The sequence below is a fragment of the Mesoplodon bidens genome (genome assembly GCF_964165515.1).
Source record: "Mesoplodon bidens genome assembly, chromosome: 1".
Taxonomy (NCBI): domain Eukaryota; kingdom Metazoa; phylum Chordata; class Mammalia; order Artiodactyla; family Ziphiidae; genus Mesoplodon; species Mesoplodon bidens.
Window position 1 is genome coordinate 113,597,458 of NC_138176.1, and position 13,212 is coordinate 113,610,669.

A 13,212-nucleotide genomic window follows, 5' to 3' on the forward strand; every position below is an offset into this window, starting at 1 on the left:
TTACTTATCAAAATACATGAGGAAAAACTAAACCTACCTTGTACGTGTCCACGTAACGATCTTCTTTTTCTTTGTACTGCACAGCTATGGGCTTGGAGAGATTTCTACAGAGGAAGAGATGATGGAAAACATCGAAGTATGCTGATACTGTCAGGATTAAGCTGCCTTAGATGTTTACAAGTAAATAAGTGGTCAACAAAATACTCAGCCCTTGGTTTAGTGCTTACACATGTTGCTTTGCAATTAAGTCACAATTATGATTTCATAACCTATGAAGATAGAATTTTTCTAAACAGATGCATACCATTATTAGGAATTCCTGACTTAACGAGTAACCTACACAAGAAGAGCTGTTCTCCCGCCCTTTTCTGGTTCCTCTACTTCCTCCAAATCATAACTGATGCTGCCCATGGCAGCTGATTCCTACCGAGCCCTGCAAGTTCCCGCCCCCATTTTCAGATTCTATACCCAGCTCGGCAAGGAAGAGTGAAGGGCACTTTGGATAGCAGATATGATCATGAGGAGATGTTATGTAATTACTAGGTTAGTGAAAACTGAAGAAACAACACATGCTTAAAATGACCACCCTGAAATCTGGAGTGTGAGTGCTGACGTAAACATTTTGTTATCTAATTCGTGGATAGTGACTGACCCATGTGCACAGTGTAGACAACGTATGCATGCGTATGCATGTCTGCGCTGGTGTTCACACTGTATCAGGGAGGGAAGAGAACTCAAGGATCAATTTCCACTTTCACAAGCTACAGAGTCAAGCAGCATCTGTGTGAGGCCCATAAAAGAGCAAGAGAACAAGATCCAATGAGGAAGGGCAGGCTTCTCTGGCTGAGGTGCCATCTGGTCTGGCACCGGGATGGGACCACCTGGAGTTTCAACATCTGGCACCACAACTAGATCAACATCAAGATTTGCTCAAGTTTCAGTTAAGTCAAACCAGGTCTGCTTAGCCAGAGGTTGATATATCTATTTTGGGGGAAAATTATTTCCTAGGGATATTAAACTTAGTGATAGCAAACACATTAGTTTCATTTTTGAGGCTTTGATAATCCTAAAAACTTTGTTAAAAAGTAAAGACGGTTTTATAGCATAGATACAAATTCACCTCAATATAGGAGAAATTGTGTTTAAGATCCTGCCATGCAATTTTTTTCTAAACAGTGTAAGTAGTTTTTTTGAACACAGGTAATACTGTTGTGGTTGGAAAATCAGAAGTTACTGATGAGTGAATAGAATAAACCAAAAATCAACCACAATACTATCACTCACAATATATCTGGAAGGGTACATACCTTTCCAGATGCTCTCTCCTTATTTGTGTATGTATAATTACTTTTTAAATAAAAATCTCCCCTCCCCCATAATATACATTTCTACAATATCATTCTTTTTTTAACATATAAATTTATTTAGTTATTTATTTTTGGCTGTGTTGGGTCTTTGTTGCTGTGTGCGCATGGGCTTTCTCTAGTTGCGTTGAGCTGGGGCTACTCTTCGCTGTGGTGTGCTGGCTTCTCATTATGGTGGCTTCTCTTGTTGCGGAGCATGGGCTCCAGGCGTGTGGGCTTCAGTAGTTGTGGTGCACGAGCTTAGCTGCTCCACAGCATGTGGGATCTTCCTGGACCAGGGCTCAAACCCATGTCCTCTGCATTGGCAGGTGGATTCTTAACCACTGTGCTACCGGGGAAGTCCTCAGTAGTGTAAAAATTTAAATGTACATTAGCAGTGTATAAAAATGTCTAAATGATAAATAATGTGCCATTTGCTCTTTTTTAAATTGACAAATACATTAAATTGAATCTGATTTCTTGAAAGCTGTCTGAACTAGGCCTACTATTTAGCAGTTATAATTAAAATATTCTAATACACTAAGTAGTATATTGGCAGTCAATTTTTCTTTAAACTACATAGGTAATTTTTTAACTGAAGTGTAATGGATATATAACACTATATTAGTTTCAGGTGTCCAACATAATGATTTGATATTTGTATATTCGATATTACAAAATGATCACCACAGTAAGTCTAGGTAGCAGCCGTCACCACATGTAGTTACAGGATTTTTTTTTGTTGTGCTGAGAACTTTTAAGATTTACTCTCTCAGCAACTTTCAAACATGTAATGCAGTGTTATTAGCTAAGGTCATCGTGCTGTGCGTTGCATCCCAGGGCTCATTTCATAACTGGCAGTCTGTACCTTTTGACTCCCTTCACCCATTTTGCCACAATCCCACCCTCCCAATGCTTCTGGCAACCACCAATCTGTTCTCTGTATCAATGAGTTTTTCTGTTTGTTCGTTTTTTTTGTTTTTAGATTCCACATACAAGTAAGATCATACTTATTTGTATGGTATTTGTCTTTGACTGACTTGTTTCACTTAGCATAATGCCCGCAAGGTCTATCCATGCCGTCACAAGATTTCATTCTCCTTTATGGATAAATAGTATTCCATTGTGTGTGTGTGACATTTTATTTATCCATTCATCCACAGATGGACACTTAGGTTGTTTCTGTATCTTGGCTACTATAAATAATGCTGCAGTGAACATGGGGGTGCAGATATCTTTTCAAGTTAGTGCTTTCATTTCCTCTGGATAAATACCCAGAAGTAGAATGGCTGGATCATATGACAGATCTATTTTTAGTTTTTTAAGGAGCTTCCATATTGTTCTCCACAGTGGCTGCACCAATTTACATTCCCACCAACAGTGCACAGGGTCTCTTTTCTCTATATCCTCGCCAACAGTTGTTATTTCTTGATTTTTTGATCCTAGCCATAGAATGTTATTTAAAACTAAAGAAACAGAATATTCCCTCATCAACTAGGGCTATTTGGTTACTCTAAAAGGCAACTCATTCAGGAAAGGCAGGATAAAAGCTTAATTCTTTTCCTTATTTGTCAAATTTCAAAAACAAGGAATTGGTGCCCTACCCAAACAGTGACCAGTGAGTTTAGTTTTGCTTTGTTTTGGGGGCCTTTAAAAAGTGTCATTGTTAACTTAAGTATTTTTTTTTTTTGCGTTACGCGGGCCTCTCATTGTTGTGGCCTCTCCCGTTGCGGAGCACAGGCTCTGGATGCACAGGCTCAGCGGCCATGGCTCACGGGCCCAGCCGCTCCGCGGCATGTGGGATCTTCCTGGACCAGGGCACGAACCCGTGTCCCCTGCATCGGCAGGCAGACTCTCAACCACTGCGCCACCAGGGAAGACCAACTTAAGTATTTTTTAAATTCAAATGTGTTCAAGCAACTGTAGTCATTATTCTTTCTGATGCCCAGATTGTCCTGTCTTTGGCAGTGAGAGCCACTTCCAGTTGGCTCCTAAGTCTTTTATTTTTTGTAACTGTGGTAAAAAAAACGCACATCACAAAACTTACCTTCCTAACCATCCTCAAGTACCTAGTTCAGTGGTGTTAACAATGTCTACATTGTTGTGCAATAGGTCTCTAAACCTTTTTCATTTTGTAAAAAGCTGAAACTCTGCACCTGCTGAGCAACAACCCCCTATATCCACCCCCCTCTTCTCCTGTCCCCCACATCCATCATTACACTCTCTGTCTCTCTGAGTTGACTGCCCTAGACAGCTCATGAAGAGGAATCACACAGTGTTTGTCTTCTGCGGCTGGCTCATTCCATTTAGCACAACATCCCCAGGGCTCATCCATGTGACAGGACTTCCCTCCTTCTTAAGGTTGAGTAATATTCCTCTGTATGTATGCACCTCATTTTCCCCATCCATTGATCCAGAGACAGACACCTGAGCTGCCTCCACCTCCTGGCCACTGCGAATAAAGCTGCAAAGAACATAGGTGTGCAAATATGGCTCCCGAGTCCTTCTGACAAGGCTATAGTCATTTCCTTGCTCTCTGACACAACAAAATATCCTGGGCTCATCTTGTATGTTTTCTTCTAATAAATGCAGAAGAAATGAGAGAATAGGAAATCACCATTCTGTAACCCCTAGTGAAATAATAGACTTGAACAATAATCATCAGTGAAAGAAACAAGTTCAACGGGAGGCTGAACCCACGGACCAGCCTGAGCATCTTTAGAGTGGGATATCACAGGCCTCCTGATATGGGGCAATATAAAGTCCACACCACCTCCTCTAGAGGAGTCTTGCCAAAAAATGTTGAATCTGAATCTAAGCAAGCCTTTAGAAGTAATTTGCAGTCTCTAGGAAGTACAGAGGCTAGAGGAAAAACCTAAATGCTAATGTGGAATGGGGGACATCCTATAAGACAAATGACTTATTTTTGTTTTAAAAACAAGTCAATGTTAGGAAGAAAGAAAGAGGAAAATACATACACAAAAATAGGGCTGTTCTAGATGTTATGTCTTTAGAAACAAAGCAACCAAAGGTGACAGTGGGCCTGACTCAAACAAATGAACTATAGAAAGACACCTCTGATATAATCAGGGGACATTTGAAAATGGACTGGATATTAGATGATACCACGAAATTACTGTTGATTTTCTTAGATATGATAACGGCACTGAGGTTATGAAAGAAAATGTTCCACTTTTTTCTTAAGAGATGTGTACTAAAGATCATACGAATGACAAAAGATTTGTGTGGTTCATCTTAAGAAGAAAAAAAAGATGACATAAGTTTGGCAAAAATCTTGATAATTGTTGAGCTGGGGTCATGGTCATATGGGGCTCATTATACATTCATTCTATTTTTGTGCATGTTTGAAAATTCTTACAATAAGAACTTCAGTAAAATAAATACATCATATTGACAAAGCCAAAAGGTGATGATGTCTTTAGTTACCTGTACACTGATGGATCGCTGAGGTCAAGGGTCTCACTAACGTAGTCAGCTAGGATAAACGGGAACACTGGATACTGCATGAGATCATTAAAGGATCGGCCGGCATGTTTGTTTAAGTGAGTCAAATATTCAAAATTAGTAATTTGTCCAGTATACCATAAATTTGTCAGAGCGGTGATATTGCCATATTCCAGAAGATTAGGGAGGTTATTTGTTAGTATACTGTGGTACACATCATCACGAACCTAAAAAGGAAGGAGAGAAAAAAACCCAGATTTTATTTTTAGGCTTGACATTTTCCTCCAAAGAATCCATGATATTATAGGCATGTTACTAATCTCAAGTCCTCCAAGAAAATACTTTTTGCCCAATGACACTAACTGGTGGGGAACTGAGATTCAAATCCACGTCTTCCTCCAAAGGTTGGGCTATTTATTTATTTATTGAAGTGTAGTTGATTAACAATATTATATTAGTTTTAGGTGTACAACATAGTGATTCAATTTTTTTTATAAATTATACTCCACTTAAAGTTGTTATAAAATGTTGGCTTAATTCCTTGTGCTGTACCATATACCCTTGTAACTTCTTTATTTTGTATATAATAGTTTGTACCTCTTAATCCTCTCCCCTTATCTTGCCCCTCCCCCTTCTCTCTCCCCACTGGTACCACTAGTTTGTTCTCCATATCTATGAGTCTATTTCTTTTTTTTTAATATTCATTCACTTGTGGCTCTTAACCACTATGTTTTGCAGCTGGAGAAATCAGTAAGAAACTAAGAAGTCTGTATAGAAAAGTCACTTATATACAGACCCTAAGAAAAAAAAATCAATAAAGGAAAATGAAGAGTCTTCATCTAAATAAATGCAACATGATGTAGTAGAAAGAGCATAGTTTTCTGACAGAACTGGTCTTTTTTCTTGCTTAAACTCTTTGTGTTACAGTTATCATGCCTGTAATATGAGGGTAATAATATTTATTTCCTGAGAATGAAATAAACTATCCTATGTAAAACAGAATACTTGATTTTCACTACTGATTGAAAACTAGTATGTAAACTCTTTTTTCAGAGAGGCACAAAAGTTCTGTCACAGAAATAAGGTATTCTGATTTCTTCTAAAGCAATTAAATGATAATTGATAATAAATGGAAAAAAACCAGATGTGCCAGGACTTTGCTAAAAACAAATTTGAATTGCCCCTCTTAAATGTGTATATGCTTTAGGCATTGGAAGGTGAGCCACAGATGTGGATAATCAAAGATGAGACTAAAAGTGAATGAGAAGAATGATCTTGGTTATGGAATAGGCAAGATTACAAGGTGTTTAAGAACCTGAACCTTAAGGTCTGTTTCACAACAATGTGAATATACTTAACACAACTGAACTGTACGCTTGAAAATGGTTAAGATGGCAACTTTTATGTTATGTATTTTTTATGATAATTAAAAAAAAAGAATCGGTTCAAGGCAAAAACAAAAACTAAACTTATATTCTAAAGCTGAAGGTTACAATATGGAGGTTCCTTAAAAAACTAAAAATAGAACTACCATGTGACCCCGCAATCCCACTACTGGACATATACCCAGAGAAAACCATAATCAAAAAGACACATGCACCCCAATGTTCACTGCAGCACTATTTACAATAGCCAGGACATGAAAGCAACCTACATGTCCATCAAGAGAAGAATGGATAAAGAAGATGCGGTACATATATACAATGGAATATTACTCAGCCATAAAAAGGAACAAAATTGGGTCATTTGTAGAGATGTGGATGGACCTAGAGACTGTCATACAGAGTGAAGTAAGTCAGAAAGAGAAAAACAAATCTCATATATATATATATATATATATATATATATATTTTTTTTTTTTTTTTTTTTTTTTTTTTTCGTTACGCGGGCCTCTAACTGTTGTGGCCTCTCCCGTTACGGAGCACAGGCTCCGGACGCACAGGCTCAGCGGCCATGACACACAGGCTCAGCGGCCATAGCTCACGGGCCCAGCTGCTCCGTGGCATGTGGGATCTTCCCAGACCAGGGCACGAACCCACGTCCCCTGCATCGGTAGGTGGACTCTCAACCACTGCGCCACCAGTGAAGCCCCAAATATCATATATTAATGCATATATGTGGAATCTGAACAAACTGGTATAGACGATCTTATTTACAAAGCAGAAATAGAGACATAGACGTAGAGAACAAACGTACGGATACCAAGGGGGAAGGGCCGGGGTGGGATGAATTGGGAGATTGGGATTGACATCTAAACACAATTGATACTATGTGTAAAATAGATAACTAGGGCTTCCCTGGTCCAGAGCCTGTGCTCCGCAATGGGAGAGGCCACGACAGTGAGAGGCCCGCGTACCGCAAAAAAAAAAAAAAAAGATAACTAATGAGAACCTACAGTATAGCACAGGGAACTCTACTCAGTGCTCTGTGGTGACCTAAATGGAAGGAAATCCAAAAAAGAGGGGATATAGGTATACATATAGCGGTTTCACTTTGCTGTACAGCAGAAACTTACACAACATTGTAAAGCAACTATACTCCAATAAAAATTAAAAAAAAATAAATCTGAAGGTTGCCTGCTGCTGAAGCTAAGGTTGGTGGAAAAGAATTTATGACAGTTTGCATACTAACCTCTGCAAGAAAAAGGAAACATTTATTCATTCGACAAATATTTACTGAGCACCTATATACCAGCACGTTTAAGGTGCTAAAGCTGAAGCGCTTAACAAAACAAAGTCCTTACAGTCTATTGGGGAGACACTGTTGGATGCTTTTAAGTGCTGTGAGAAAAACAGAGCAAAGCAAAGGAGATAAGGGATGCTTGGGGGTAGCAGTGAGGCAGGGGTTGCTGTTTTATTTAGAGTAATCAGGGAAGTCTCTCTGATAAGAAGACATTTGACCAGGGAACCTGAAAAAAGTAAGGGAGTCAGTAATGTAGTTCTAAGAGGAAAAGCATTCCAGGCAGCATTCTAGGGAGCAGTAAGTGCCAAGGCCCTGAGGCATCAGTGTGCCTGCTATAGTCAAGGTAAACAAGGTCTCCACAGATGGATCAGAGAGAGTGAAGGATAGAATGGTAGAAGATAAGGTCAGAGAGATAAGGAAGTGCCAGTTTATTCAACATTGTAAGGTCTTTGCCTTTAATGGAGTGACACAGAAAGTGGTCGGAGGGTTTTGAGCAGAGGAATGGCACGATCTGACACACTTTAGCTGCTGTGTTGAGAACAGTCTGAAAGAAGAGGGAGTATGGAAGCAGGGAGGCCAGTTAGGAGGCTAGTATAATGATTTATGCAAGAGATGACAGTGGCTTGGACCAGGATGGTAGCAGTGGAAGCAGTCAGATTCTGGATGTATTCTGAGGGGTGAGCCAACAGAACTTACTGATAGAGTAGATGTAGTAGATGAAAGAATAAGAGGAGTCGAGGATAATCCCTAGGTTTTTGACCTGGCCAATCAGAAACACTGGAGTCGCCATTTACTGAGATGGGGAAAACTGCAAAGAGATTTTGCGGGGGAGATTAGAAGTTCAGTTTTGTCCGTGTAAAATTTGAGATGCCAATTAGACTTCCAAGTGGAGATGCCAAGTAGAAACTTAAATATTTGAGTGGGCATCCAGGGAAGAGGTTTGGGTGGTGATATAAATCTGTAAGTTGTTATAACACAGATAGTATTTAAAGTCACAAGATGGCATGAGAAGAGAAGAGGTCTGGAGGGTGAGCCCTGGGAATTCCCTAGCGTTCCAGTGGTTAGGACTCGGCGCTTTCACTGCCATGGCCTGGGTTCAATTCCTGGATGTTCAATCCCTGTTCCGGGAACTAAGATCCTGAGAACCGTGCACTGCGGCCAAAAAATTTAAAAAATAAAAAGTAAAATGAAGAGTGAGCACCGAGATGCCCAGAGGAAGCATCTGCAAACAAGACTGATGAGGAATGGCTGGTGAGCTAAAAGGAGAACTAAGAAAGTGATAACTCAGAAGCCCAGTGAGGAAGGTTTTTTTTTTTCCTTTCTTTAAAGAAAGAGAGAATAATCAGCTGTGTCAAATGCTGCTGAGGAGTCAAGTAAGATGAAGACTAAGAAATATGACCATAGGGTTTAGCAACACGGAGGTCACTGGTGATGCCAACCAAAGAAGTTACAGGAGGAGTGGTGAGAAGAAGATCTGACTGGAGCATTTCCAAGGAGAACCGGAGGAGAGGAATTGGAAGCAGCAAGCATTCACAGTTTCTTCCAAGAGGTTTTCTGTAAAGGCTAGCAGACACATAGTAGCTGAAAGGATGTGGCAGTCAAAAAAGGGTTTGTCAAAAATGGAATCTACTATCAAGGTTAAACTACTTTCAGGTTGGTTATACATTCGTTCATTTGCTTTTTACAGATACTGTCACTCTGGGGAATGAGAATTTAATACAGTTTTGGAGGACAAAAAGAATCCTAATATAACTAAGTATTTACTTTAATCAGTACTAAGAAATAAGGCAATTTTTATTTGATTTCAGAAACAAAGTTTAAATAAGTTAAAACTTCATTTAATCAGTATGAGTGTAGTTACACTGATCCATGATCGCTTTGAAAAAGTGTATGTATTAATAAAGGCAAATTTACCTTGGTGTTATCAAATGCCAACAGGAGTGTTCTGCCATTTGTTAAAAAGATTTCTACTGCATTATCTCTCAATTGCCACCAACGCTTGTGAACTTCTTTAATTTCTTCATATGTCCAGGAAAATGATGCTGGTTCCAATTCTCCCTGAAGGCTCTAAAGACAAAGGAAATAACATGAAAGTATTTGCTCTACATGAAATAGAAATAATTGTTTTAATTTTGGATTGTTAAAAAGTATCAAAATGCAATAGAAAGTCTTCCTTTTGTGGCAAAATGGCAGATAAGATTCTCTGAAAATCCTCCCACTACTAAACCCTTCAAAATGCTGGATTAAAAAATCTAAGAAAAAAAATTTAAATAGACTTCGTTTACACTTTTTTAGTAGGCTGTATTTTTTAGAGCAGTTTTAGGTTTATAGAATTGAGCAGAGAGCACGGCGTTCCAATGCATAGCGTCCCCGCACTCAGTTTCCCTACTGTGAACACCTTGTTCTCACGTGGTGCATGTGCTACGACTGATGAGCCACTATTGAATAGGTTATTCTTAACTAAAGTCCATAGTTTAATCTTGGTGTTGTATAGTTCAATGGGTTTTGACAAATGTTTAATGACATGTATCCACCATTACACTATCACACAGACTAGTGTCACTGCCCTAAAATTCCCTTCTGTTCCATCTGGCAGCCACTGATCTTTTTATTGTCTCCACTGTGTTCCTTTTTCCAGAATGTCATATGGTTGGAATCATACAGTATGTAGACTTTTCAGACCGATTTCTTTTACTAAGCAAATATTCTTTTAAATGTATAGTTGAGCTTGCAAGAAAGTAAGGGAAATGAAATCTCCAGGAGTCAAAAACAAAGAGAAATCTGAAAAATAGCTGTAACAAGGAAGTGACACTTTGGCCTGCTCTATGTGTGCTTTACTATTGTACTGGGTCCCAACTCATTTCTAGAAGTAGAGACAGGAAATATATTACAAAGAAAATAAAATATTTTAATGAAAACGTAATATTCTCATTCTTAAAACCAAAATCCTCCCTGTTTAGCTTCGACATTCAACATGAATTCAAGTTAATAAACATTAATTAAGCATCTACAGGCAAGGTGCTCTGCTAAGTGCCCTGCATAAATCTATGTATGATAAAAAGGGGGAACGAGATATTTGCACCCACTTTTAAAAGGCAAGATAGCAAATGTCATACAGGAAGTAAGAAAAAATGCTACAAAAGGACAGAGAAAAGAAGAAGCCTTCAATCTATTAAAAAGCAAGGGTCTTTTTAGAGTTTTAAAGGTGAATATGTAACCTTTTGGCTCCAGAAAAAAAGCTGTTTCATGTAGCAACTATTAAATTCTTTGGTTGCTGAAAAGATACATCTTGAAAAATAACATAACTATATTTTTACTAGCTGGGATAAATACTGTAGTAATTGCTATATGAATCATGAAATAATGCCTACTCAATTTTCGGGGGCTATATTAAATTAATTATTTTTTAACATGACTTGCTTTACAAGCAAATTTTGTGTTCTCACTCATTAATTTCTTTGAATCAAATATGTATTCACCATTAAACCATACATAATCTTATTTACTTACATCCTTAGCAGTCTGTAGCTTTAGAAGTCCTGAAACAAAGAGCCTTACTTCTCCTGTTACAGGGCTCTCAAAACAATATTTTAATGGCATGTAAATGAATTCAAATGGATAAAATGCTTTTCTGTACAAAAATGTGAATTGAGTCTTTTTTGTTATTTTCTGATTGATATCAGTATTTCCAGAAGAATAAAAATCATGACTATTAAGCTATGTGAATATCAGGATTACTTAAGTTATTCAATTAGACAATATTTTTCTTTCTTTTTGAAGGCAAATGTACATGATAGTAAACGGGGAGTGGCAGGGAGTTTGTTGCTACTGAGGACAGTAGTGAAAAATCGAGTGGACATACACAGAAATAACAGGAGCACTTTAGAATATGACTCATAATACTCACGGCTCTGCGAATCAGACCATAAGCCAGAGGGGATGGCATGGTCTTCTTTTTAAAATTATCTTTTAAAAAAATTGGAATTCAGACAAATTTACACAGAGTGCAACAATTAATGAACTCTAACAGTTCTACAAGCTCTCTGGTTGTATTAAATTTACACATTTTGGGAATTTGTCTAGATTCATACAAATGCAAACTTAAGCCTCTACTCACGGAACTTTCAACTGTGTCAGAGGCGTTATCTTCCACAAAATACATTCCACATTTACCTGCAGAAAATAATTGGTATATGAGTTTAAAAATGTTTATGCACTATTACCTTATATGGTTAAAGGCATGCCTCTGGAGTCAGTTGGACTGAATTTGAATCCCAGAACCCAGAACGAGCTAATACTTACTCTCACTCTCTCTCACTCTCTCTCTCTCTCTCTCTCTCTCTCTCTCTCTCTCTATATATATATATATATATATATATATATATATATTTTTTTTTTTTTTTTTTTTTTTTTTTTTTTTTTTTGCGGTACGCAGGCCTCTCACTGTTGTGGCCTCTCCCGTTGTGGAGCACAGGCTCCGGATGCACAGGCTCAGCGGCCATGGCTCACGGGCCTAGCCGCTCCGCGGCATGTGGAATCTTCCCGGACCAGGGCACAAACCCATGTCCCCTACATCGGCAGGCAGACTCTAAACCACTGCGCCACCAGGGAAGCCCTCAATAAATAGTTTTGAAGAGCATCCATGAGATCTTAGGCAAGTTGCTTAACCTCTTTGTACTTTAGCCTCATTATAAAAAGAAGAGGGAAGACTCTATTTCACAGGGTTACTGTGGGAATTAAATTAGAATATATGTAAAATGTTTATTAACGGTATCTGCCACTTCATGCTAAAAGGTTTAGGCTATTAATTATTACCAGTATTCTTCTTAGGTTACTAGCATATTACTTTGCTTTATTTTGTCATACATTAACTGAAGTCAAGTTATCAACTAAATTTTCTAGCCAAAGAGGAACGCTTAATTATTTTGCTGACTTAAACACTCAGTAGGGCAGAAAAGGCCTTACAAGATACTTCCCCAATTTTCCCTGCTTGATAGGCTGTTTTTAATGCATGCCCCTACGTCATGTATCCAAACAGTAGAAACTTCCCTGGGGCTCTGCAGTGGATGCTGGTCACCTTGAGCACTGGCACGGCTGGCTCAGAGAAAGGCACCATCTCCATCCTTGTGACCATGGGGCTCAGCCCTGGCAAGCTCGAAACTCTGCCTGTCAGGGCTTCGGGGCTATAGCTTTAGCCAACTGCAGTGACTCTCAAATTTGAGGGTGCATCAGAATCTCTGCAGGGTTCACAAAAATGCAGATCGCTGGGCCCCACCCACAGAGTTTCAGATTCAGCAGGTCTGGGCTGGGGCCTGAGAATGCGTATTTCTTAGAAGTTCCTATGTGATGCTGATGCTCCTGATTTGGGGACCGCGCTTTGAGAGCAACTGGCCCACAGCGTAGAAATTGGTTCTTTAAGGGAATAGAGACTAGAGTGATAAAACCTTATTCCTTCATGTCTTGAGGAAAAAATTTCTCACCAAATGTAACTATCCATGGATCGACAGTCTTGGCCTTTCTCTCAGAAGTACAATAGAGAATATAAATTATGAACAATCTCAAGGTGGATATATTTCATACGCATAGGGGTATCTGTTAAAACAGTAGGCTTATAAGTATACCAATAATTCTTTACTTTAAAAATAAAAATTGATATATAATAAAAGGAATGATTAAATATAAAAATGTATACTCATGAAGAAAGTCAATTTTATAAAAATTA

At 38.6% G+C, this 13,212-nt stretch overlaps 1 protein-coding gene across 5 annotated transcripts in view; it reads right to left on the minus strand.

Annotated features, from left to right (window-relative positions):
* Positions 1-13,212, minus strand: part of LYST (lysosomal trafficking regulator) — a 196,876-nt gene that overhangs the window by 48,551 nt on the left and 135,113 nt on the right. For all 5 annotated transcript variants that reach the window (XM_081229568.1, XM_081229571.1, XM_081229570.1 and 2 more), the window contains 4 exons: positions 11,608-11,663; positions 9,405-9,557; positions 4,791-5,035; positions 38-104 (listed from right to left, as the gene is read on the minus strand). In XM_081229568.1, the coding sequence (XP_081085694.1) occupies positions 38-104; positions 4,791-5,035; positions 9,405-9,557; positions 11,608-11,663 (521 nt within the window). The remainder of the gene's footprint in view (positions 1-37; positions 105-4,790; positions 5,036-9,404; positions 9,558-11,607; positions 11,664-13,212) is intronic.